At 51.7% G+C, this 26,154-nt stretch overlaps 1 protein-coding gene across 8 annotated transcripts; it reads right to left on the bottom strand.

Annotated features, from left to right (window-relative positions):
- Window positions 1-17: 17 nt before the first annotated feature.
- On the bottom strand, window positions 18-26,083 carry PLEKHA4 (pleckstrin homology domain containing A4). Of its 8 annotated transcripts, XM_058708789.1 has the most exons (21): window positions 25,822-26,083; window positions 25,529-25,714; window positions 23,464-23,553; window positions 22,267-22,374; window positions 19,788-19,860; window positions 19,560-19,660; window positions 19,297-19,406; window positions 18,478-18,693; window positions 17,778-18,069; window positions 17,083-17,154; window positions 15,305-15,352; window positions 15,074-15,154; window positions 14,768-14,917; window positions 13,359-13,457; window positions 10,747-10,887; window positions 9,995-10,094; window positions 9,845-9,921; window positions 2,272-2,433; window positions 1,318-1,376; window positions 829-941; window positions 18-482 (listed from the first exon to the last, which is right to left on the bottom strand). In XM_058708789.1, the coding sequence occupies exons 3-21, from the start codon at window positions 23,545-23,547 to the stop codon at window positions 214-216; spliced, it is 2,355 nt and encodes a 784-aa protein (XP_058564772.1). In that variant the 5' UTR covers window positions 23,548-23,553; window positions 25,529-25,714; window positions 25,822-26,083; the 3' UTR covers window positions 18-213. The 8 variants fall into 8 exon arrangements, with proteins under 8 accessions (XP_058564772.1, XP_058564771.1, XP_058564769.1 ...); XM_058708788.1 differs by lacking the exons at window positions 25,529-25,714; window positions 25,822-26,083 and adding an exon at window positions 24,003-24,570 and having other exon boundaries at window positions 23,464-23,647; XM_058708786.1 differs by lacking the exons at window positions 25,529-25,714; window positions 25,822-26,083 and adding an exon at window positions 24,003-24,570.
- Between the last annotated feature and the right edge of the window lie 71 nt (window positions 26,084-26,154).

The raw sequence follows: 26,154 nt of genomic DNA, 5'->3' as shown, positions 1-26,154 counted from the left end.
GAGAGAAAGCTATTGACTAAAAGTTCAAAGTTTTAATCCGAATTTGGACAAGTGTTGGGAAAAATCAAACTTTGGCGATATACACTTCTCCTCGGGCCACCCTGGGGACCAGACCACGCCCCCACTGCGCCCTGAGTGGCTCCAGATCTCCGGGCGGTACCTCGAGGCCACGCCCTCACGTCCCGATTGGCTGCGGCGCTTGCGTGGGGCAGGTCAGAAGCTGGACTGCAGCAGAGTGACCCGCAGAGGCCACGCCCCCTCTTCTTGGGTCAGGGCGGGAGGGGCGGTCCCGGATTCCCACGTGGGCTCCCAAGAGGCGGGGCCTGCGCCACGCCCACTACCCCGGTGGGAGCACCCAGCCGAGCTGGAATTACTGGAATTAGCCACTGGAGACCTCGGAGGCGAGGTCACCTGGGGGGTGGGATCTGACGGAGGCGGTGGCGCGGGGGGAAGAGGGTCTCCTCGGGAGTCCAAATTTCCACCTGGATAGCACGATTGGGGGGATGAGAATGGCAAACTTTGGGACACAGGAGTCCAGACCCCCAGGCCTTTCCTCTCAGACCCAGGAGTCCAGTCCCCACCCTCTCCTCCCTCAGACCCACAGGTCTGGCCCCAACCCCCTCCTCCCCCAGACCCAGGAGTCCTGAAACCCTGTCCCCTCCTTCCTGGGATCTGGAACTTCGGAGCCCTCAAGGGCACTTTCCTCATCAAGACAAAGGATTTCCAGCAGCTCTCAGACCCCTCCCGACCTGCACCAAGGATTCCAGGCTCTGTCTGGCTCCCTCTTCCCTAAAACCCAGGAGTCCAAGATCCCCAGCCCCTCCTCACCTGTCATCATTCTGTGCCACTGCGACGCCTCAGTGGCCAGAGCTTGAGAGAGGCTGAGGACTCTCTCCCGGTGACCTTCGGATGTTGGCAAATAAGGGGTGGTGGTCCTCGGACTAGAAAAAAAGAGATTTGGGGGGGGGGCGTCTACAATTAGCCAGTACCACAGGGCCATGCATGTCCTCCCAGGAGTTGTAGTCCCTAGCACATATCTCTAAAGGACTTGAAACAGAGCTTGCATTATGGGATTTGTAGTCTATTCCCTGTTAAATTTCACCCGCTTTCCTAACAGAGAAAAGGAGTTTCATATCGATCCAGTTCTGCAGTTTGGGAAACTCCAGTTCTCACTGCGGATCCTGGCCTTTCTGGTGGCCCAGGAATTCAAGCATCTCTAAAAACTTCTGCAGTCTGTATATCTTAGTACTCAAGAGACAGCAAGCAGCCTTTGGCAAATTGATTTTCTGCTTCCTGCCTCACTTTCCACTTCCTTACCTGCTCCAGGATCCAGAGCTTCTGAGCCATTTGGGGGCTCCTGAGTGTCCCTGGACAGGCTGCAAAGGAATCGGGGCATTAAAATTCCTCACCTGGAAGTCCTCATGGTCTGATTTTGAGGGTGAAATGAAGGGGGCTCAGAGAGGGGATGAAATTGCCCCAGAGACACTGACAATGTTTAACTTTACATGCACTCCTGGAAAACAGCAAGGGTTAAGAAAGTACCCCCCCCCCCCAGCCATTTGCATTTGGGGAAATGGCTTACTGCAAAGCACCCTTCTCCATATGACCTACATAAGACCGACAAATGACCACCCTCTTATTTACCTATGACAAGACAAGGCCAGAAACAGACCCTCCAAATTCACAATTTACGCCTCATAATGGAGTGGCTGAGCTGTTGGTCCCCTCTAACCCCCTCTAACACCCCTGAGCTGTTGATGTCTGGCTGAGACGCCTTCTGATTACAAAGACAATCCCAGCTGTAAAATGACCCACCTAGGACTTGTCTAATTCCTCCTAGAAAAGTCTCACACACATCGTGCTGATCGTATCTTCAGCTCTGGAATGCTCTCCCCATTGCAACAGTATGAATATAATCATCTCCTTACTTGCTCACTTCCCTCCCCAACCCCCGCTCCCCCCCCCCCCCCAGGCTTTGATCACTCAGAGGAACTAAAAAAGAAAAGCTGGGCCCGCAGTCCAGACCTGTGACCCCCATTCTGAAGGAAGAACAACACTGGTGAAGCGACACTGTCTCTGCCTCCCCTGCCGCACCCCCACCCCACTAGGGGAGCCATCACACGGGCACACAGATCAGGGGTGAGTCTGGAAACCCAGTTCTGGGTAAAGCGGGAGAGAAATGCCCATTTTACAGAGAAGGAAACTGAGCCTCAAACTTGAAGGAGAGGATCCGTTACCACCCCACCTTGCGCCCTCTGTTCTTCCCCTCACCCTTTGTTCTCTGTCAGGCTGGCGTCTGGCTGGGGACAGTGTTCTCCCCAGAGTGAGGTGCCGGGGGGAAGCAGGGCGAGGGAGAGGCCGTCCAAACTCCTGGTTTCTGCGTATTCTCTCCATCTGCTCTTGGGCACTCATCCGAGGCCGGGCGAGGGGGGCCTGGGGAGACGAGGAATGCTTGAGGCCCCAACCTTGGTGCTCCCCTTAATCTCTTCCCTGAACCTCTCTTGGCCTCCAGTCTTGACCTCTCCCCTTAAGGTCCCCACCAGAATCAGGGCGATCTTTCTGCGCCGAGAGCAGACTTTGTCCTCCCGCGGCTCCGAGCACCTCAGGATGTTTAAGGCCCGACCGGCCTCTCTGGCCTCAGTTCCATCAGCTGCCCTGTTTGAATCCAAACCCCCAGCCCGACAAGCACCCACACTTCCTGGACATATCCAGCTTCTCTGCATGAGTAGTCGAGATTCTGGGTTTTTTTGTTTTTGTTTTGTTTTTTTTTTACTCTTTATTTATTTGTTGGTTTATTTATCTATTTATTTTTTTTTTAGTGTTTATTTATTTTTGAGAGAGAGAGAGACAGAGTCCAAGCTGGGGAGGGGCAGAGAGAGAGGGAGACACAGAATCCGAAGCAGTCTCCAGGCTCTGAGCTGTCAGCACAGGGTCCAACACGGGGCTCTAACTCATGGACCTCGAGATCATGACCTGAGCCGAAGTCGGATGCCTAACCGACTGAGCCACCCAGGTGCCCCAGTCTTTATTTTTGAGAGAGAGACACACACAGAGTACAAGTAGGGGAGGAACAGAGAGAGAGGGAGACAGAATCCGAAGCAGGGTCCAGGCTCTGAGCCATCAGCACAGAGCCTGACGTGGGGCTTGAACTCAAGAACCGCAAGTTTACGACCTGAGCTGAAGTCAGATGCTTAACCAGCTGAGCCACCCAGGGGCCCCAAGAAACAACTCTTGAGTCAACTTAGACACAACAAAAGGAAGAATGAGATGTATTTAAAAAAAAAAAATTTTTTTTTTAATGCTTATTTACTTTGAGAGAGAGAGTGAACAAGTTGGAGGAGGGCCAGAGAGAGAGGAGAAAGAGAATCCCAAGTGGGTTCTGTGCTGTCAGTGCAGAGCCCAATGTGAGGCTCGATCCCATGAACCATGAGATCATGACCTGAGCCGAAACCTAGAGTCAGACGCTCAACCGACTGAACCACCCAGGCGCCCCAAGAAGGAGACGCGTTAACTAAATTGTCAAGAGGATCGACTTGGGTTGGCCTTTGAAAGGATTTGGGGAGCTCTCTCTGGCCGTCAAAATCAGATGAACAACACACACAGGGAAAATGCCGCGTATAACTGGAGTCGGCCCCCACAAGCCAAGGAACCAGCAGAAGCTAGGACAGGGGCCTCAAACAGATCCTGGCACCTTCAGAAGGAACACGGCCCTGCTCACACCTTGATCATCGGCTTCTAGCCTGAAGAGCTTAAAACGCAAGAGGACAGGGGCCCCTGGGTGGCTCAGCCGGTTAAGCGTCCAACTTCGGCTCAGGTCATGATCCCGCAGTCTGTGAGTTTGAGCCCCGCGTCGGGCTCTGTGCTGACAGTTCAGAGCCTGGAGTCTGCTTCGGATTCTGTGTCTCCCTCTCTCTCTCTGCCCCTCCCCCACTCATGCTCTGTCTCAAAAATAAATAAAATCATTAAAAAATAATTAAAAAAAAAAAACGCAAGAGGACAGAGCTAAATCAAAGGCGGGGGTGGGGTGGGGAAGAAAAGTGCGCTAAAAAGAAACCAGAAGTCTGGAGAGAACCCCAAGGGTGTGGCCAGACAACCCGTTTGCTAAGAGATTAGGCATGTGACATGGGGATCCAGGAAATCATCTCAGCAGGAACACTGCCAGCTTGAACCGGAGGGGACAGAGAGGGACTGAGATGCAGGAAGGCTGTCGGGACTTGTCAGCTGCTCGGGGCAGGAAACAGGCAGACGGGGCTCTCCTGCCGCAGACATGTGTCCTTAAGGAAAGGGGGCCGTGTGGACACAGACACATACAGGGAGCTAGCCACAGATAAGACACAACAAAGCTGTAGCTATAAGACCCCAAGCAGAGCTCTCTGACCCGGAGACATACCATCCGAGCTTCTGGGCCATGACCTCCAGGCAGTGACCTCTGGAGTGTCCCACGCTGTGAGGGACTTCTCCCACAGGAGATGTTCGTTGCTCTGAATTGGACCACCCTGCAGTTGGCGGATGGGGTTCTGGAGGCCAGAGTTCTGGGCTCCTGAGCGGCCCTGTACAGATGTATGTGTTGCTCACTGCCCAAGGGCTGAGCCCTCCACCGACCAAGTCATGCTCTGCCCTCCCAGAGGGGGTGCGTGCCTGTCTCCGAACTCACAAAAACGCATCCTGTAGGCTAGCAGAGATGCTGGCTTTAGGAACATTTGCACCAGCTGTTTCCCTAGTAAATTCCCCATTTGGTAAATTCTAACCCATTCTTGAAGGTCTCTCTACTTTCTGGGTAGAGAGTCTAGGCTCTGAGACTGAGTCTGGGAGCTGCCGGCTGGTGTCCCCCAGAGCCCCTGAGCTATTGCCATTGTACCACGCACACGCCTCCCTCTCTTCTCATCGTGATCCCGTCTGAGGCTCCCCAAAGCCTGAGATGTGGCCTGATTCAGCTCAGCAATCACAGCGTCCAGCGAAACCCAGTACAAACGAGCCCAGGGCCCACAACAGCCCCGATGACTTGAATAATCTCAAACTTGAAGTTCGGAATTAATCAGCATATTCAAACCTGGATTCCTCACCTTCCTTCCACCATCTCCTGAATGGTAACTGCACTGCCCCAGAGGCCCAGGCCAAGGACCCAATCGTCACTCCCGACTCCTCATACCTTACCTGTAATGTGCCAAGAAATCTTACTGGCTCCACCTTCCAGATCAGTTCCAAAAATCTCCTATGCGCAATTCTACATCCCCCCTCCCTCCCCTGCCACTGCAAAAATAAAACAAAACAAACAAACAAACAAAAAAAACCCAAAAAAACTAAAAACGGACACGTTTTCTTAAACTTGGTGCCGATATCCACCTGGTATTATGATGTACAGCATCGTCACCTGAGTCTCAGCACATCCTCTGTCATGCGGGCCCCTGCCATCCGTGGCTACTTTCTTGCTTTTTGTTACTTATGACTTTTGGTTTAAACTGATCTCCAAGATAAACGAAGGAGCCAAAGACAGCCCTGTGGGTTACGGTGAAAAGAAGCAACAGAAATATTGGTAACGGGCACCTGGGTGGCTCAGTTGGTCGAGCGGCCGACGATTTTGGCTCAGATCATGATCTCACCGTGAGATTGAACCCCGTGTCAGACTCTGTCCTGGGTGTGGAGCCCGCTTGGGATTCTCTCTCTCTCTCTCCCTCTCTCTGTCCCTCCCCCGCTCGCGCTCCTGCTCTCTGTCTCTCTCTCTCTCTCTCAAAATAAATGGATAAACTTACAAAGAAAAGAAAAGTAAAGAAAAAAAGAAATATCTGTGACTTCTAAGAGCTCAGGAGAAAAATCCAAGCACAGATGTAGGGCTCCGCGAATGTTTCTTTTTTTTTTTTTTTTTTTTTTTTTTTTTTTTTTTTTTTTTTTTATGTTTTTTATTTATTTTTGGGACAGACAGAGACAGAGCATGAACGGGGGAGGGGCAGAGAGAGAGGGAGACACAGAATCGGAAACAGGCTCCAGGCTCCGAGCCATCAGCCCAGAGCCCGACGCGGGGCTCGAACTCACGGACCGCGAGATCGTGACCTGGCTGAAGTCGGACGCTTAACCGACTGCGCCACCCAGGCGCCCCTCCGCGAATGTTTCAAATGGCCCTGCAGGGGGCGCCCTGGCTGGTGAATTCAGTCCAAAGACCGGGTAACTCTGATCTCAAGATGGTGAGTTCGAGCCCCACGTTGGGGGGTGGAGAAAAAGACGAAATAAGGGCTCAGTTCTCAGGGAGTAAGAATCCCCAGCCCCTTCAAGCGCCCGTCCAGCCGGACCACGAATCAAATTCACACCAGACAGATTAAGCGGAGAAATCCAAATGTGACAGCGGACGCACGGGGAGTCCGCACGGACGTGGAGATTCCAGAGGCTGTCAGGCAAAATGAGGTATGCATACCATTCCGAACCAAGGACAAGGGGGTAGGGGCCTGGGACTCTAGAGGGAAGGGACGCACTTCACAGAGAGACGAGAAGGGGAGGAGATATTTGGTAATGAGATGGTTGTCCTGCCATACAGATGGGCCACTCAGATCAAATTTATCTCAGCCAATAACCCTTATTCTGGGAAAGAGCTCCGGTTTCGATTTTTCTATGTAGTTAAGGGAGGCACCAATGTTTCTCTTGGGTCCCCAGGGTCTCGATTGCCTTTAGCTCAGAATAATCTTCATGCTAAAGTGGCCCATCTTGGGGAGGCCTGCCCTCAGCCCCTACACAGTTCATTGCTGACCTTCAACAGTGTGGATTTATTAAGTGACCAAGAGATCCCAACCGATTTGCTCAATTAAAATGAGACACCCCAGGGGCGCCTGGGAGGCTCAGTCGGTTAAGTGGCCGACTTCGGCTCAGGTCACGATCTCACGGTCCGTGAGTTCGAGCCCCGCGTCGGGCTCTGGGCTGTTGGCTCAGAGCCTGGAGCCTGTTTCAGATTCTGTGTCTCCCTCTCTTTGACCCTCCCCCGTTCATGCTCTGTCTCTCTCTGTCTCAAAAATAAATAAACGTTAAAAAAAATTTTTTTTTTAAATAAAAATAAAATGAGACACCCCAGGGGCGCCTGGGAGGCTCAGTCGGTTAAGTGGCCAACTTCGGCTCAGGTCATGATCTTGTGGTTTGTAGGTTCAAGCCCCGCGTTGGGCTCGGTGCCGACAGCTCAGAGCCTGGAGCCTACTTTGGATTTTGTGTCTCCCTCTCTCTCTGCTCCTCCCCCACTCATACTCTGTCTCTCTCTCTCTCAAAAATAAATAAACGTTTGGGTCCCCTAGGCGGCTTAGTCGGTTAAGCGACAGACTTTGGCTCAGGTCATGATCTCGCGGTTTGTGAGTTCGAGTCCCCATGTCGGGCTCTGCGCTGACGGCTCAGAGCCTGGAGCCTGCTTCAGAGTCTGTGTCTCCCTCTCTCTCTGCCCCTCCCCCGCTCATGCTCTGTCTCTCTCTCCCTCTCTGTCAAAAATAAATAAAACATTAAAAAAAATAAAAAAAAAAAGTGCCTGGTATTTATAATCAATTTTTAAAAATTTTTTCAATGTTTATTCTTTTTTGAGACAGAGAGAGACAGAGCATGAGCAGGGGAGGGGCAGAGAGAGAGGGAGACACAGAATGTGAAGCAGGCTCCAGGCTCCGAGCTGTCGGCACAGAGCCCGACGCGGGGCTCGAACCCACGGACTGTGAGATCATGACCTGAGCTGAAGCCGGATGCTCAACCGACTGAGCCACCCAGGGGCCCCTATAATCAATTTTTATTCCACGGAACTCAATCGATCATTCGGTTGTTCGTTGCTATATTTTTAAAAACTTGACATTTAAATTCAGACGTTATTTATAAACCAAATCCCGTTTAAGTATGAACATTCATACATTTTGCTAGAGAAATGTAACGTGTTTGATTAAGGGTGGCGCTGTGGGGGGATATTATAGAATATACAGCATACGCATCATATTACCAGCCTGGAGTCTGCAAATGTTTGCATTTTGAATTACATCTGGTCCCGAGAGTTTTGGATAAAGTTTGCAGACCGGTGTAACAAGAATCTGCCTCCCTCTCAACATCTCCCCTCCTTCTAACCTAGTGGAAATGACCGTTATCTCCTGCCTGGACTGTCCTCACTGGGTCCAGGCCTCAGCGCTCGCCCTGCGGCTTGTTCCCCGCACGGCCGTCAGAGGGCGCCGGTTCCCGCTCCGGGCAGCTCAGAACCCTCCAGCGCTCCGGGCTCACCTAGGGCCACAGGACCACGCATGCGCGATCCACGCCCTTGCCCCATCTCTCCTGCCCTCTCCCCCTCTCGCCCCGTCGCTGGCTTCCTCGGTTCCAGACACACTGACTTTCTACCTGCTTCGGCAACACCGCAGGCCCAGTCCTGCCCCAGAGCCTCTGCAAAGGCTGTTCCCCTTGCCTGTAACGCTTTTCCACCAGATATCCCCAAGGCTCGCTCCCTCACCTCCTTCAGGCAGCTGCACAAGCGTCACCCTAGACCAAGCCATTTACAATTGCACCCCTTCTTCCGGCATTCTAGACCTTCTCATCGTGTCCTGCTTTACCTCTTTAGCACTTATAACATATAAAATAATGTACAGTAAATTATAATCTGCCTCTTCCCACTAGAATGTCAGACTCCTGAGGGAAGGATTTTTTTTTTTTCCTCGTTCTGTTCACGTGTGTGCCCTCAGCGCCTGAACAGCTCTGTGCAATAGAACTTTCTGTGATGGTGGCAATGTTTTGTATCTGCCCTGTCCAACAGGGTAGCCTCTGGCCAAGTGTGGCTCCTAAGAATTTGAAACGCAGTGAGTGCAAGTGAATTTTTTCATCTTACTTCATTTCAGTGCATTTTTTAAAAGATTTTATTTTATTTTTTATTATTTTTTTAATTTTTTTTAATGTTTTTTATTTATTTTGGGGACAGACAGAGACAGAGCATGAACGGGGGAGGGGCAGAGAGAGAGGGAGACACAGAATCGGAAACAGGCTCCAGGCTCCGAGCCATCAGCCCAGAGCCTGATGCGGGGCTCGAACTCACGGACCGCGAGATCGTGACCTGGCTGAAGTCGGACGTTTAACCGACTGCGCCACCCAGGCGCCCCTAAAAGATTTTATTTTTAAGTAATCTCTACACCCACCATGGGGCTCGACCTCACAACCCCGAGATCAAGAGTCACACGCTCTACTGCCTGAGCCAGCTGAGCCAGCCCCTCGTTTTAATTCATTGATTTCTTTTAAGTATTTACTTATTTATTTTTGAGGGACAGAGGAGGAGGAGGGGCAGAGAGAGAAGGAGAGAGAATCCCAAGCAGGCTCCGTGCGGTCAATGCAAAGCCTGATGCAGGGCTGGAACTCACGCACCGTGAGATCATGACCTGGGCCGGAATCAAGAGTCGGATGCTTAACAGAGTTCAGCCACCCAGGTGCCCCAAATTATAATTCATTTAGGCTTAAATAATCACATGTGGCGACTGGCTACCTTATTGGACAGCCAAAGGGATATTTAATAAATATTTGTTGAATGAATGAATGAATGAATGAATGAGATACTACATCTAGGCACTATTTTCAACCTAGTGGGCATTCACTTAGTTTGAATATTCACATCAGCTCTAGGCGGTAGGTACTCCTATTAGGTCCGTTTTGCAGATGAGAACATAGAGGCAGAGAGGTTTAATAAGTGACCCAAAGTCACACAGCTTAGAAGCAGCAGAGACAGAATTCAATCCCAACGCTCAACCAATCTCTCTCTCTGCTCTGGGGTGTGGCCCTAGAACTCCTTTGTCGCAGCTGTCTCCCCAGAGTGGGGGGTGGTCAGACTAAAGGGTTACAAGATGGACCCGAGGAGGCTGGATGGGCTGCCTACCTTGGTTCCTGGCGGTGGGGAAACAGGACGACGACTCTCAGGGCTGGAGGCCCGGGAGACCCTTGGAGATCCAAGACCTGGGAGGACAGAACGGGACTTGGTGAGGACAGGAAATGCCAAGCAAGTCCCCACCCGGGCCAGGACACTCACCTGAGCGAGGGCTGGGGAGGTCTCTGTCACCCCCGGGCGGCCGCCCCCAGTCAGCCTCAGGGGACCTGGATGAGCTCAGTTCCAAGGACTCAGGCAGGCTCTGGCGTGGTCGGGAAAGGAGAAGAATGCTTATCATTGTCATTTTTCAGGCACTCGGCCATCAAGACACAGCATGAGTAGGAGTTAAGACTGAAAACCAGGAGCCAGACGTCCTAGTTTCACATCTCGGCTCTGCCACCTAGGAGCTGTGCAACCTTCTTCAAGTTACTTTACCTCTCTGGGCCATATTTCACCTTTGAATCCATGTCTGAAGATTGAATCCATGCATGTAAGGCACTTAGAACAGTGCCTGGCACATAGCAAGGCATTTTAAGTGCAAGGTTTTATAATGATTATGCATCTGGCACTGTGATAAGCACTTTATTCACATTATCTCATTGAATCCCCTCCTGTAAGGTGGCAATTATTATCCCTATTTAACATAAGGGGAGGGGTGCTTGGGTGGCTCAGTAGGTTAAGGGTCTGACTTGGGCTCAGGTCATGATCTCACGGTTCATGAGTTCGAGCCCCATGTAGGGCTCTCTGCTGATCAGCACAGTATCCTAGATACTTCCAGAGCCTAGGATACTTGCCTGGGGTTGGTTAGCTGAGAGAAAGAAAGGGAGACAGAAAAAGGGGGAGTGGGTGATGAGTTGGGCCAGGGCAGATGGGACAGGGAGCTGGGGGTGGGGAGAGAGGCTTGTGCGTCTCACCTCCCTCTCTGAGGACTCCTCGCCTTGGAGTGCAGGGGATGGGGAGTCAGGTTCAGCGTTGGGGGGTGGTTTCTGGGGGCCCCCCAGACCTGCCAGCGTGTCTTCCACCATCCATAGTTGCTGCTGAGCAGATGCTCTGTCCTGGGGGGGAGGAGAGAAATCCGGTACTCAAAAGGTGGGAAAATGCCAGGAGGGTTAAAGATGGGTCTGAAATCAGCGAGGCTGTATTTATGGAGTCATAAACGCATGATGTATGCATGTGAAGGCTCTATTTGTGGATATCCATTTCCATACAGATATCCCTTTGACCCGTCACAATTTATCACAAACACTGGCTTTTCTTTCTTTCTTTTTTTTTTTTAACTTTTTAATGTTTATTTATTTTTGAGAGAGAGAGTGGGAGAGAACAGGGCAATGGGCGGGGACAGAGATTTCTGCCCAAAGTGAGGTTACTCGGATAATTTTATCCTACTCTTTAAAAAAAAAAATTTTTTTTTAATGTTTATTTTGGAGAAAGAGAGAAAGAGGGCAACCAGGGGAGGGGCAGAGAGAGAAAGAGGCAGAATCTGAAGCAAGTGCCAGGCTCTGAAATGTCAGCACAGAGCCCGACGCAGGGCTTGCACTCATGAACTGTGAGTTCATGACCTGAGCCGACGTCAGATGCTTAAGCAACTCAGCCACCCAGGCGCCCCAACACTGTCTTTTCTATACTGCTCTGCAGTTATCTCCATTATAAGTTTGAGAGAATATAAATATATGTGAATCTGCTCTTGAATATCCTATCCTATCCCTTTTGTCTATTTGTCTAAACTTGTGACATTAGTACACTGTCTTATTAACTGTAGCTTTGCAGACAGACATGACATTCACTTGCCTTAGTCCTCCAGCTTTGTTTTTGGAGGTTGCCTTGGCTACACTTAGTCTTTTGCCCTGATGGATACAATTTAGAGTCATTTTGTCAATCTCTACACAGCAACCTCCCAGATTTGTACTGGGATTGTAAATCCCCACTGGGGAACTCAATCTGGAGAGACTACATCTTTATATTATGGTATCTTTCCTATCCATGAACATGGTATATCTCTCCATTTATATAAGTCTTCTTTAATTTCTCTCAGTGATGTTTTATGGCGTGCCGAATAGATGCCTTGCATATCTTTCATTAGATTTCATCCTGGATATTTTACTTGTTTATGTCAATTACAAACACTATTGTTTATAAATATTCTCTATTCATTTGGTACTAACATACAGGAAGACCATTGATTTATGCGTATTATCCTTGCATTCAGTGACCTTGATGAATTTGTTTATTCTACTAGCTTATCCAGAGATTATTTTGGATTTTCTACATATATACAATCATGTCATCTATAAATAAAAATAGGTTTACTTCTTTTTCTCTGCTCCTCATACCTTTATTTGCTAGACTTGAGATGAAGGCTTTTCTCCTTTTTACAAAAATACATGGACTGATTTTCAAGTGTTAAAGTAACCTTGAATTCCTGTAATAAACCTAATTTGGTTCTTTGCATATACTGCTCGTGCCAAGTGATTTTTAACACCAGTGGGGAGGGGGATTAGCAGTGAGAGTAGATTTTAGGAAGAAGGGGGAGGGGTTTAACATGCAGAGAGCAGCGCTTAAATCTGAGTCTGCATTTAATACTAGAAGTCAATGTTTTAAACTAAAGATATGTGATCTAGAAACTTGATTATTAGGTTTAGAATGAAGAAGTAGGGTAGGGGGTGAGCCTGGCTGGCTCAGTTGGGGGGAGCATGTGACTCTTGATCTCAGGGTTGTGAGTTCAAGCCCCATGTTGGATGTAGCGATTACTTAAAAATAAAATCTTTAGGGGCACCTGGGTGGCTCAGTCAGTTAAGCATCTGACTCTTCATTTCAGCTCAGCTCGTGATCTCGTGGTTCGTGAGATCCAGCCCCAAGTGGGGCTTTGCACTAACAGTTCGGAGCCTGCTTGGGATTCTCTCCCTCCCTCTCTCTGTCCTTCCCCCGCTCGTGCTCTCTGTCTCTCTCAAAATAAATAAACATTTAAAAAAATAGGGCGCCTGGGGGGCTCAGTCGGGTGAGCCTCCGACTTCAGCTCAGGTCATGATCTCACGATTCGTGGGTTCAAGCCCCGCATCGTGCTCTGTGCTGGCAGCTCAGAGTCTGGAGCCTGCTTCCGGATTCTGTGTCTCCCTCTCTCTCTGCCCTTCCCCCCTCTCTCAAAAATAAATACATATTAAAAAAAAAAAAAGTAGTGAAGCTTGAACCAAGTGATTGGATTTGGAACTAGAAATTCCGGAGGATAAATGAAACAGCAAAAGTCAGGACACAGGATGTGGCAGGGCTGAGGGGTGAAATTTTGAACCAGAGGACAGGGCTTCAAAATTAGAGGAGAGATTTAGAACCAGAAGAGAGAGTGATTCCAAACAGGTGTGTCTTAAAACGAAGGGCAAGGTCTTAACTACAATAAAGGGTTCAAAATGTAAGGAAAGGATGTAAGGGGAGGAGTTTGAAACGAAGTGGGAGGGGCTTAAATGCCAAAAGGGTTTCAATGGCAGACAAGGAGCCGAGGGTGGAGTGTGGGGTCTTGGGGCAGGGGTATGCATACCTGGGGAGAACCAAGGTGCAGCAGGTACTCCAGAGTCTCTCTCAAGCTGCCCAGTTCCTGTTCCAGGCTGTTGTATGTGTCCCAAACCCGCTCTCGCTCCTCGGGTGCCCAAAACAGGGGAACACAGGGTTAGTACGCCCACCCACCAGATCTTTCCCCACTCCATTTTTTCCCAGCCCGAGGAGGAGGAAGGAAGGCCTGGTCTCCAGTGCCCGGATTGGGGGGTGGGGGGGTTGGGGGGGTTGGGGGGGGGGGCGGGGAGGACACATATGGACTACAATTCCCAAGAGCCCCTTTGCTCAGACTACTACTAGGATTCCCCAGAGTCAATAAGGAACCTGCCATTCCAGTGAGCTGCTAGTGTAGACAAATAACAGGTTTCCCTAAATTCTCTGATTACCTCTGAACTCCCCTAGGGTGGAAGAGTCTACAGATCTAGTAAATTCTTGGGACAGTCAAGACAGAGAGAGAGAGACCCCCAGGGTCTCTAAGCACCCCCAAGGAAGAATCATTATCATCACAGCTAATATTTATTAGGTGCTTACCATGTACTAGGCACCACACTTAGCTCTCATTTATTGAATTCTTGTGAGGTAGGTATTATTAATGTCGCCATTTTACAGATAACAATAATCATAGCTAACGTTTAAATGTTTCTTACCATCTACCAGGTACCTAACTTTTAAATATTCACACATATATGATATATACATGATATATATAGAAAATATATTACATAATATATAAGTGTTAAATAATCACTCATTTATATATGTATATTATAGATTATATATATTTAAATATGTATGTATTTAAGAAATTTTTACAATGACTGTGTGTACTAAATACTATTTTTATCATTTCAAGTGCATCGAAGAGGCATCTGAGGGGGCAACTGGGTGGCTCAGCCGGTTGAGCGTCTGACTCTTGATTTCGGTTCGGGTCATGATCTCACTGTTTGTGAAAGGGAGCCCCGGGTCAGGCTGTGCACTGGCTGTCGAACCTGCTTAAGATTCTGTCTCTCCTTCTCTGTCTACTCGTCTTCTCTCTCTCTCAAAAAGAAAGAGAGAGAGAGAGAGAGAGAGAGAGAGAGAGAGAGAGAGAGAGAGAGGCATCTAAGGCCCAGAGGGGTCAGGTAACTTTTCTAAGGTCACACAGCAGGAGCTGAGATTCAAAACCAGGAAGCCCATGTCAAATTCACCCTCTCAAACCACTGAATTAAGTCTGCTGTTTGTTGGCTGTTTGCCCCTCACTCTCTAAGACCGTCAAGATGACTGGTTTAAAACCCGGAAAGAGGGGAATGCTCAAGAACCACCTTCCCATAAGCCTCTGCTGGCAGGTCCCCTTCACTGACAACTTGTAGCGTCCTCAGGCCTCCTGGGAGGGCATGCTCCTTCCTAGACGCTCACCTGAGTCAGGTGACAGAGAGTGGCCCTCACACTGACCAGTCGGTCCTGCAGGAGGCGCTGGCGCCCCCAGGCCCTCCCTGGAGCCGCGGCCTCCCTGGTTGTTTGGCTCAGCTGCTGCCTGGTCAACTCCAAGGCTGCTTCTAGCTTCTCCTGCACCGAGACGGAAGGTGGTTCAACTTCTGAATCCACGTACAGCCCCAGGGAGAGAGAGACGGTGTCCTCCCAAATCCTGGGGCGCGCCGGGGCTCAGGAAGGGAGAGACGGGTGGAGAGGCCAAGAGTCCTTCCCCGTTTCGGAGCCTCATACCTTCTCCTCTTGCCTCTGGTCTATCTCCTCCTGTAGCCTCCTCAGGAGCCGGTCCTGCCCACACAACTTGGTCAACAGAGTCTGGAAAGAGGAGGACAGGAGCTATTTATGGACCAGATCTGGCTCTTCCCCTGTCCTCCCTGCGGCCACGGCCACCACCACCGCCACCATCTAAAGCATTCTCTTCCCGCCTCTGAGGACTCGGCAGGGGTTGGGCCAGGGAGGACTTACATCTGTCTCCAAGCTTTGGTGAAAAGCTGAGTCTAGGGGGGGACCCGGCTGAGGAGAAAGAGAAAAGCCAGGGGTCACATGGACAGACAGGTCTTTATTGTAGCTCAGTGCTGAATCAAGCCCTGTTTCTACTGACAGACACCTTTCTCCTTATTAGCTTTGTTCCAAGCTTTAGCAAACCTCAGTAGGCCAACCGCCAGATTCTTGGCTTTAGGGAGATCCAATGGGCTCTGTTACCAAACAGCTATAGCCATGTTATGACTCGGGAGAAAATTCAGACATTCCTTTTTTATTTTTTTTTTTATTTAAAAACTTTTTTTTTTTTTTTTTTAAACGTTTTTTATTTATTTTTGGGACAGAGAGAGACAGAGCATGAACGGGGGAGGGGCAGAGAGAGAGGGAGACACAGAATCGGAAACAGGCTCCAGGCTCCGAGCCATCAGCCCAGAGCCTGACGCGGGGCTCGAACTCACGGACCGCGAGATCGTGACCTGGCTGAAGTCGGACGCTTAACCGACTGCGCCACCCAGGCGCCCCTAAAAACTTTTTTTTTTAATGTTTATTTACTTTTGAGAGAGAGAGAGACAGAGAGAGACAGAGCACGAGCAGGGAAGGGGCAGAGAGACAGAGGGAGACACAGAATCCGAGGCAGGCTCCAGGCTCCAAGCCATCAGCACAGAGCCCGATGCGGAGCTCGAACTCACAAACCGTGAGATCATGACCTGAGCCGAAGTCGGACGCTCCACCGACGGAGCCACCCAGGCACCACACAGACATTTCTTTTACAAGAGAAAATAAAATAAGGATGCTCACTACTACTGTTACAGTTTCACACACTAGTAGAGATCTTGACCGATGCTATTAGAAAAGAAAAAGAAAACAATACGAAGTGTAAGGATAGGAAAGGGAAAAGTAAAACCACTATTATTTACAGATGATATGCTCACCTACCCAGAGAAACCAACAAAATCAAAGAGTGATCAGAATAAGAGAATTCAGGAGTGCCTGGCTGGCTCAATCAGTGGAGCATGTGACTCTTGATCTTGGGGTTTGTGAGTTCAAGCCCCACGATGGGTGTAGACATTACTTAAAATAAATAAATAAATAAATAAATAAAAATAAAATAAGAGAATTCAGAAAGGATCCCAGAGGAAAGATGAAGTTCCAAACATCAATCATATATCTCTATACCATCCATAGCTAGAAAACAGAATTTAAAAAAAAAAAAGGCGGGGGGGGGGGCACCCGGGTGGCTCCGTTGGTTAAGCGTCCAACTTCAGCTCAGGTCATGATCTCACGGTCCGTGAGTTCGAGTCCCACGTTGGGCTCTGTGCTGCCAGTTCAGAGCCTGGAGCCCGCTTTGCATTCTGTGTCTCCCTCTCTCTCTGCCCCTCCCCCCCCCCATGCTCTGTCTCTCTATAAAAAAATGAATAAACATTAAAAAAAAAAAAAAAGAAAAAGAAAAAGATACCATTCAAATAGCTATAAAAACTATCAGGAATTTAGGGATTACCTTAACTAAGAGCACACAAGATCCCTGCGGAAAAAACTTAAAACTCAAATATATACCCGGAAGATGATACGAATGAATGGAGAGATATTCTATATGCATGCCACCCAGTTTGCAACAGTCTTAGGAAGCTAACAGAAGAGTCTGCCAAGGGACCTGGAAATACCCAGTCTTCTCTAGGCACCCAAGTCCGGGAGATGACATTCTCCATAGCAAAGAAAGCAAGGAAGGGGGCTCTGGCAGATTCAAGGTGCTCCAGGACACCTACCAATAAAACCATGGAAGCCCGGGTCCCGGGAGCTCTCGGGGGTAGCTGGAGATACGTGGAGCCAGAGGGGGCCTGGGAGGAATATCGAAACAGAGATGGTTAGAAATTGGCATGTTTTAGTAACAAATATTAGAGTGGATGTGTCCAGAATTGATGTGACTCAGGAGACTCATTGAGGTTCAGAACTGAGCCCCACAACTGTCTCAACTACCTGTCCTCCAGCTATGTGCCACCGTGGGGACACATAGGATGATACTAATGGGACAAGCCTGGCAAAACAGCCCCAGGGACCAAAGGAAGTTGTAATCTACTCTCACTCTCACATCTTTGGTGAACTGTAGATATTCTGGGCTACAATCCAATGATGCTCAGAGAAAAATAGCAAGTGAACATCTTGGAAAGAAACTGGAGACACAAGACAGATGTAATCCACACTACTTCTCCCAGCATGGTCTTGGAGGACAGTATTTTGGACTACAATCCCCATAATACTTAAGGGGTAATGGCCAGAGACCAGCCCGAAAAGACAGCCCTGAGGACTGATGGGAGATGAAGTTCACTTTCCCTCACATCTGAACCCAGCTGTGATTATGCTGAACCACAATCCCCATGATGCTCAAGGGGCCATGGCCCGCAGACCAGCCTGGAAAGACAGCCCGTAGCCATATGGGAAATGTAGTCCCCCTCCCCATTACCTCTCCGCTGACCTGTGTTCTGGCCTCCTGACTCCAGTGCTGGGGACTCCTGGGGGGTCTTCCTCCCCCAGCCTCAGAGGAAGGTCCTCTCCGGGGAGTGGGGGGCCTAGAGAGTGTCTGGCGCTGGGGGCCCCAATCCAGGGCAGGCCGGACATCGATGCGACTCAGAGGGGTATGGGGTCTGGCAAGAGGTGCTATGTCACCCGAGGTCGGAGGGGGTCTGCGCGCAGGAGCAGAACGGGGCCGGGGGAGGCTCAGAGGGGATGGAGGGCGAGAGAGGGGTGTGAACAGACTGTTGGGAAGAGAGAATAGGGGAACTAGGTCAACTAGAGCCCCTTCACCCCACTACCCACCCAGTCACCCTCATGTGTGCGTCTCCTTCCAAAGTGTCTGACGGTCCCTCTGGAGTAGAACTCCCCTCTATTAGCCAGAGCATGAATATTTTCCCCCTTTGTGGCATCTCCTCCTTAGGACTTGCCCCCCATAAGAACTCCAGCATCTCCCACCTACTCAAGAAAGAAAGCTCTAAGCCTTACCGGGAAGCAGTCCCAGTCCCTGCCCTCCTCTTAGGCCACGCCCCCAACTTTTTCCTTTTTTTTTTTTTTTTTTCCTTTTCTTCCCCCCCCCCGCCCCCCCCTTCTTCTTCCCCTCCGATGCTCGGCCCTGTAAAACCTTCTTGTCCCAGACTCCGTCAACTCACTCGGGGCTCCTAGTCCTCCGGATCCGAGGTCCAGACTGGAGGTCGGCTGTGGGGCTGGGAGTGAGCAGCCCAGGTCGTCCGCGACCTCTGGACAGCCGAGCCACCTCCGGTGATTCTAAGCTGTGCCTCTCTTCCGCTCTGCTCACCTCCGGGGGGCCACCGGGGCCGCCAGGGCCCTCTCCTGGCTGGGGAAGTGCAGGTGACCTGGGTCGCCCGCTAACAAATGGGTACAGAAAAAGACACACTCCTTTGTGCCTCATAACAACCCTTATTCCCGCTTCACGGATGAGCACACACGGGAACATACACAGAATAAAGCGAAGGTGGTGCAGTATAAATCATTGTTCAGATTTTGCAGATGGGAAAAATGAGGCCCAGAGCGTGGCAGTGACTAGTGGGGGGGGGGGGGGGGGGGGGGAGGGGGGAGTGTAACAAGGTCCATCTGGGTCTCTGGACCCAATGTCCCAGACTGTGAGTCTCCAGCCTGAAACTTGGGTCAGGCTGGGGCAGTGACGGTCTTTCTATATTTGACATTCTTTAAGTGGCAGCCTTAGGGATGGAGACTTCCGAGGGAGCCAACCAGGGAGGGTGGAATATTGATGGGCGGGGGCTGGACAAAGTGGTGGGTGGGGCCTAGAAGAGAAAGACTTTGCTGATTGGAGGAGATGAATTTCCCTGGGGGTGGGACTTGAAGGGCGGAGTCTCCTGAGCTACAAGACAAGTGATTGGACATTGACGAGGCAGCGCCTAAAGGGGAGGGGCTGGGGATTAGGGGGACCCAGATTGGACGTCAGGGCCACAGCCAGGACCTATACTCACTAATCGTCCCCCTCTGCGCGAGAGGCCCGGCCCAGCGCCCTCAGCCAGCCCCGCAGGTCCTCCAGCGTGTCAGCGGCCAGAACATAGGTCCTCATGCCTGGGTGTTCAGCCTGCGGGGAAAGACAGTTGGGGACGTGGACGCCCGCGACTTCTAGAAAGGAGGATGCCACGGATCCTGGTCAAGACTTTTTATCTCCAATAATGGATGCCCCACTGACTGCCGCCATTGCCTAGTGCCTTAGTGACCCCAGGGACGGACTCACGGTGAAGGTGAAGCGCCGCCCTCGGGGGGCTCCTGGCCCATCTGGCCTGATACTGTAGCTTGGCAGCAGGACGCTGCCCAGGACGCTCTCCTCGCGGCTGTCTGCAAAAGAGGGGCTGGGCTCAGGGATCACACAGGGATCTGGAGGCCAAGAGGCCAAGAGGCCAGAGGAAAGGGAGGCGGTGGGGGGTGGGGGGCCCGTCCACCCCACGCAGGTCAGGGCACTGACCCTTGTAATAGAAGAGGCAATGGCCGGAGAGGACGAACCAGCGGCGTTTCCAGAGGCGCAGCCCGGAGCTGTCCTGGGGAAACAGAGCAGGAGGGGAGGCCTGAAGAGACGGGAAGTAGGGAGAGGAAATGTGGGAACGGAGACAGTGACACCTGGGGACGGGGACCCATAGAGAGAGCGCAACAGAAACGCGTTTGATGCAATGGATTGAGTTGGAGAGCTGGAAGCCAGAGCGTCGTGGTCGAGCGACCATAGATTCTGGACAGTCAGACCCGCGTTTGGTTCCTAGCTCCACCCCTCTCAAACTATGCCATCAGACTAGTCATTTCCTGGCCAGGCCACTTGTGTCTTCTCATCTGTCAACTGGGGATTGAGAAGTTCCTGGAAGGCTGGAATGAGATACTATACAACACGTGGGCAGGCACTTTACATACCACAACTCGGTCTGATTACTCTGGAGTCTGAGGCACAGAGAGGCCAGGGAGGTGGCTTGAGCCACAACCCTAATCCTGTATCTCCCCATCTCCTCTGCCAGAACTACTCTCTCTCCAACCTCCTGCCCCTCTTCTTTTCTTCCATCTGTTCCTGCAGAAGCCAGCATGATCCTTTGAAATTAGAAGCCAGATTGGGGGAGTCCCCTGCTCAAAACAGAGCTTACAGTCACACCTAGAATAAATCTTACCCTCTCTCTCTCTCTCTTTTTAATGTAGGCTTCACACCCAGTGCACAGCCCGACTTGGTGCTTGAACTCACAACCCTGAGATCAAGACTTGAGCTGAGATCAAGAGCCGGACGCTTGGGGCGCCTGGGTGGTTCAGTTGGTTAAGCGTCCGGCTCCTGGTTTCGGCTCAGGTCACGATCTCACGGTTCGTGAGTTCGAGCCCTGCATCGGGCTCTGCGCTGACAGTGCGGAGCCTGCTTGGTATTCTCTCTCTCCCTCTCTCTCTGCCCTTCCCCCGCTCACGCACTCTCCCTCTCTCAATAAGTAAATGAATAAATAAAATTACCTAAAAAAATACATTTAAATAAAAGAGTCACTTAACTGACTGAACCACCTAAACGCCCCTCCTTACTCTCTTTTACAGGCTGGCAGGGAATCTCTCACACTCGGTCCTGCATCAGAATCACCAGGAGGGCTTGTTACATTACAGCTTCCTGGGTCCCATCCCCACAGTTCCTGAGTCAGTAGATCTAAGGTGGGTGGGAGCTGACCGTGCCATTTCCAGCAAGTTCCCTGATGATGCTGAGGATACTGGCCAGGGACCACTTTGAGAACCACTGCCCTGCCACTCCTTCTGTCTCAACCCTTGGCTGGCTCCAAACACCAATCTTTGGCCTGCTGCAGGGCCTTTGCCTTTCGGATTCCTTCGGCCCCCAGATCTTAACACGATCGGCCTCATTCATGTCACAATGTGATGAAGTGATTCATGTCACTTAGGCCTCAACTCAAATGTCATCTCAGAGACGCCTTCCCTGACCAAGAGTCAAATGGTACTCTGCCACTTTTATTTATTTTTAAGTTTTTAAATGTTTATTTTTTGAGAGAGAGAGAGAGAGACAGAGAGAGAGACAGAGACGCAGAGCACAAGTGGGGGAGGAGCAGAGAGGGAGACAGAATCTGAAGCAGGCTCCAGGCTCTGAGCTGTCAGCACAGAGCCGGACGTGGGGCTCGAACTCACACACCGCGAGATCATGACCCAAGATGAAGTCAGTGCTTAACCGACTGAGCCACCCAGGGCCCTGGTTTTTATTTATTTTAGAGAGAGAGAGAGAGAGAGAGAGACCGAGACCTGGGGAGGGGCAGAGAGAGGGGGGACAGAGGATCCGAAGCAGGCTCTGTACTGACACCAGAGAGCCCGATGCAGGGCTCCAACTCACGAACTGTGAGATCAGGACCTGAGCCTAAGCTGAAGGCTTAACAGACTAAGCCACCCAGGCGCCCCCCCTCTGTCACTTTTCAGTACATCCTCCTGTGTTACTTCTTCAAAGCAATTCCTACAATCTGAAACAAGCTAATGTATTATCCGTCTCTGCCCTGCCCCATCCTGAATATACTATAGATACTTGTTTGTCTTATCTGGGCTTGGCACCTTGTAAATATTCAGGAAGTGGTTGCTGAATGAATGGGTGCATAGAACAATGACAGAAAAAGGGGGGAAGGATTGTTAGAACAAAACGAGGGGTGGGGCACACGGGTGGCTCAGTCTTCAGCTCAGGTCATGATTCCACAGTTCATGAGTTCGAGCCCCTCATCGGGCTCGCTGCTGTCAGTACAGAGCCCGCTTTGGATCCTCTGTCCCCCTCTCCCTCTGCCTCTCCCCCACTTGTGCTCTCTCTCTCAAAACTAAATAAATATCTATTTTTTAATAAAAGAAAAACAAAATACATTTGGAGACTTGGAAGAAGAGAAACAGGGGACAGCCAGGGGGACAGCCTCTAGCATCACTCGGTGTCCTTTCCCTTCACCCGCTCACCCCACCTGCTTATGAAGCCAGCCTCGGATGTGCACCGGGAGGTTGGGGTCCCTTCTGAGTGCATTGCCTCTCTTCCCGAAGGCGTGCACTTTGCTTACTGCCCGGGTAGGCTTCTGAGGAGAGAAGGAGGACAGATGTGAATGGGGCCTTGGATGGGCTTGGGGGAGGCGGTGCATTGGGAGTCAGGCAACCCAAGACCCAACTTCAGCCGCCCTTAGAAACCACCCAAGGAGGGGACTGAATTCTGAGATCAGAATTGGATGTGTGCGTTACAGAGCTAACAGACACTTTTAATGGGTGGACGGAGCTGTTTGGGGGAAAGGAAGAGACTACTGGCTGACGAGGAAGGAATGTGGGGATGAAGGGTCTAACTGAACCAGAGATGTAGTGGAGTCTTTGGGATCTGAATTGGAGATCTTGCCTGGGAGGTCCCCATAATCAAGAAAGATCTCCATGCAGAGTCCCTGGTGATGGGTCAGCTGAATGGAAGGATGTTTCAGTGCCAGGGAGTGACATCCCTGAGCAACCATGACCAGAGACAGACGGTTCCAAATCCCTCCCTCCCAATAGGAGAGGAGCCCCTTCTCCTGTCCACCCAGGCATCTCCGGCATCCATAGCCAGGGTCCCCCAGGATGCCCTGCCCTGGGGATGGCACTGAGTTGGGATTGAATCTCTAGATTCTGAGCTTGGTAAAGTCTACATGAGTGAAGACAATGGCAGAGGACAAGGAAATGAGTGTCACTGAACTTGGGGCTGGGGCGATGACTTGGGAGGCAACTATCTCAGCCCTCTTGAGAAAGGTCTTTTCCTTCTCGGGTTTCAGAACTGGGTAGGTCGGATGCCTGGAGCTGGGACAGGGAGTTTTCAGTCCCAGTCAAGGGTAGTCACCGCCTGAATTCCTGGGGAGAGCCTCATGGCCGGGGAGTAGCCTTAACTTAGCAACCAAGTCAAGCGAGATTGTTACTCTGGCTTTGAATTGGGAAAACAGGAGGGGTGGAGACAGCTGGGAGCGTCTCTAAATTCCTAGCTGGGGCTAGTGGGCGACTGGGGACCTTGCTAGGTGTGGCAGATCCCATCGCTAAGGATCCTGGCTCCTAACAACAGAATCCCTTGAGTTGGCACGGAACCAGGGCTGGGGAAAAAGAGGATGGGGCAGCCCAGAGCCCCGCCTCCCTCCCCGGCCCTTCCAAGAAGCTCAAACCTTGGTGCGCAGGCTGCCCAGGGAGGAGATGGTGGAGACGCTGCTGGCCAGGCTGAGGCTGCTCCGGGGTCTGCCCTCCTCCATCAAGGGCTTGGGGAGAGAAAGAAAGGGGCTGTGTGCGTGTCTCTGCAGCTGACCCGGCTGGGGACAGAGACGGGGTCAGGGGCTCGCAGGTCGGAGGAGGCTGAGGAGAAAGAGCCTGTTGTCTGGGGACTGGGGGGCTGGGGGAGGCCCTGGCCCGGGACTGCATACCAAGAGCGATGCCAAGAGAGGTGGGCGGCATTGGCAGCTGCGGGGAGGGGGGCAGCTGTCTGCCGCCCAAGACAGGGAATAGGGGCTCCTTTATTCTTGCCCCCTGCACTCTCGCCAGGAATTTGACCCTCTCTGTGCTTAGGGAGCCCCATTCCCTGCCTCTTCGCGGCTGCCCCCAGCTACCTGTCTCCAGCCCTCCCACACGCACCCCTAGGCCATCCCTGCCAAGCCCGGACGCCAGGAATGCACGCCCAGGCAGTCCCTCCCAGGCCAGCCAGGGAACTTACCAGCTCTGGGGTCCCAAGGATGGGGGTAAGAGCGCCGTGCGGGCGCTGGGGCACCCAGCTGCAGTCTCCCTCCTTTTCTGGCTCTTGGGTGCTGCCTCTCAGACCTGTCTGCCTTCTCACCTGCTCACTCGCACACTTCTTGCTTTGTGTCACTTCTGGTCCCTCTTGCCTTTTTTGAGGCTCCTAACACCTTGTCTCTGGCCCCAGCTCGTCTGTCTCTAATCTGTCTCTTCCAGTCTCTCTGGCTCATTCTCTCCCCTGCCCGCACCCCCTCCCCCCCCCCCCCCCAGCACTTTCTCTTCCAGTCTTTCTGTTTCTGTTCCAGATCTTTTCTTCTCTGACTCTGAGTCTCTTTTCCTTAGATCTCCATCTCGTTCTCTCCCCCTCTCTCTCCCTCACACTCAAGCTCTTCCTCTTTCTCTTTCTCTCTCTCTCCCCGTCCCCACCGCCGCTGTTTCCTCCTCTCCCTCAGATTCCCCTTCTTTCTTCCTCCCTCTCCGTTTCTCTTTCCTCTCTGCTGGTCCGCCAGCCGCCCACGCTGCTGTCTCCCCTTCCAATCCCGGCTGACCCCGCCCCTCTCCCCCCCCGCCCCCCCCCCCCGCCAGCCTGACCCCTGGCTCGGCTGCCCCCACCGCTAAGGGGAGGGGCTGCCCCCCCACCCCACCCCGCCCCTGACTCCTGGGTCCCTGCTGGGCCGGATTCCTAACAGTTTGGAGAGGAGGAGCTGTGGCCTGGACTCCAGGGCCTGGGTCATTCATTGGCACCCTGAAGGGAGCTGGGATCTTGCAACTAGAGGGGGCTCAGACTTCTGGGTACCTGAAAAGGTGTGAGCCCGGAGTCAGGACTCCGGAGTTGTTCATGGAGCCGGGGATCCGGGAAGTGTGTTTTTGAGTGGACGGGTCCAGGTTTTCTTTTCAACGTTTTTTTTTTTTTATTTATTTTGGGACAGAGAGAGACAGAGCATGAACGGGGGAGGGGCAGAGAGAGAGGGAGACACAGAATCGGAAACAGGCTCCAAGCCATCGGCCCAGAGCCCGACGCGGGGCTCGAACTCACGGACCGCGAGATCGTGACCTGGCTGAAGTCGGACGCTTAACCGACTGCGCCACCCAGGCGCCCCTAGGTCCAGGTTTTCCAGGGAGGAGGGAGTGACCCTGGATTCTTGGGTAGTGGCTAGGGCAGGGTCAAGCGGCCAAGGTCAAACATCTACCCCAGATCCAGGTGAGAATTGTGTTCTAGACTGAGGATGCCCCCCTCGGGAGGGAGGCATGGTTCCTGGGCAGATGTGGAGGAGCAAAATTCTGGACCAGGTAGGGGGGAGGGGCCAGGGAACTGGGACGGTGTCCCCGGGCCTGGAACTTGTGGCAGGAGACCCCATTCCCATGAGGTTCAGTTGATGGTACCCAGCCAGAATTTCAGTCTGTGTATGAGCTTTTGTATGAGTTTTAAGTGGGTGAAATCCAGGTGTGGAGCCTTGTGCTTGAGACCAGGAAGGAGTCTGAATTTGGGGGTTAGAATCTACTCACCAGCGGCGCTTGGGTGGCTCAGTCGGCTAAGCCTCGGACTCTTGATTTCAGCCCAGGTCCGTGATCTCATGGTTCGTGGGTTCGAGCCCTGCTTGGGGCACCTCGATATTGGAATTCTCTCCTCTCTCTGCCACTCCCTCTGCTCCCAGGTGCACTCTCTCTCAAAGTAAATAAACTTTTAAAAAACTAAAAAGAATCCACTCACTAGATATTTGTTGAGTACCTACTCTGTGCCAGGCACTGAGGAAAAAAAGCAGTGAGCAAAGTCAAATGCCTGACTTCAGGGTGCTTACATGCTTGTTTTCATTCACAATCAAGTCTAGGCTCTGCCACGACCGTTTTGGGCAAGAGACTCCGTTCCCCAGCCTCAGTTTCTCATTTGTGAAATGGAACCGATGCTCTCCCTCACCGGGAAGGAAACGGACCGGCTGCGAAGGTGGAAGACTCTAGACTGGGGCCTGCTGGTTAAATTGGGAAGGGGTGGGAAGGCGTCTTGCCACCCCAGCAGAAGTTGGGAGAGCGGCCGGGCTGCTTACACCGTCGCCGCGTTTGATTGACAGCTCGCCTGTTTCGGGGCGTGGTCACGCTGGGAAACGTCCCCGTGTCGTCACAGAACCCGGAATCTC

This window comes from Neofelis nebulosa, chromosome 17 (genome assembly GCF_028018385.1).
Source record: "Neofelis nebulosa isolate mNeoNeb1 chromosome 17, mNeoNeb1.pri, whole genome shotgun sequence".
In the NCBI taxonomy this organism is placed as follows: domain Eukaryota; kingdom Metazoa; phylum Chordata; class Mammalia; order Carnivora; family Felidae; genus Neofelis; species Neofelis nebulosa.
This window is presented reverse-complemented; position numbering and strand designations above follow the sequence as displayed.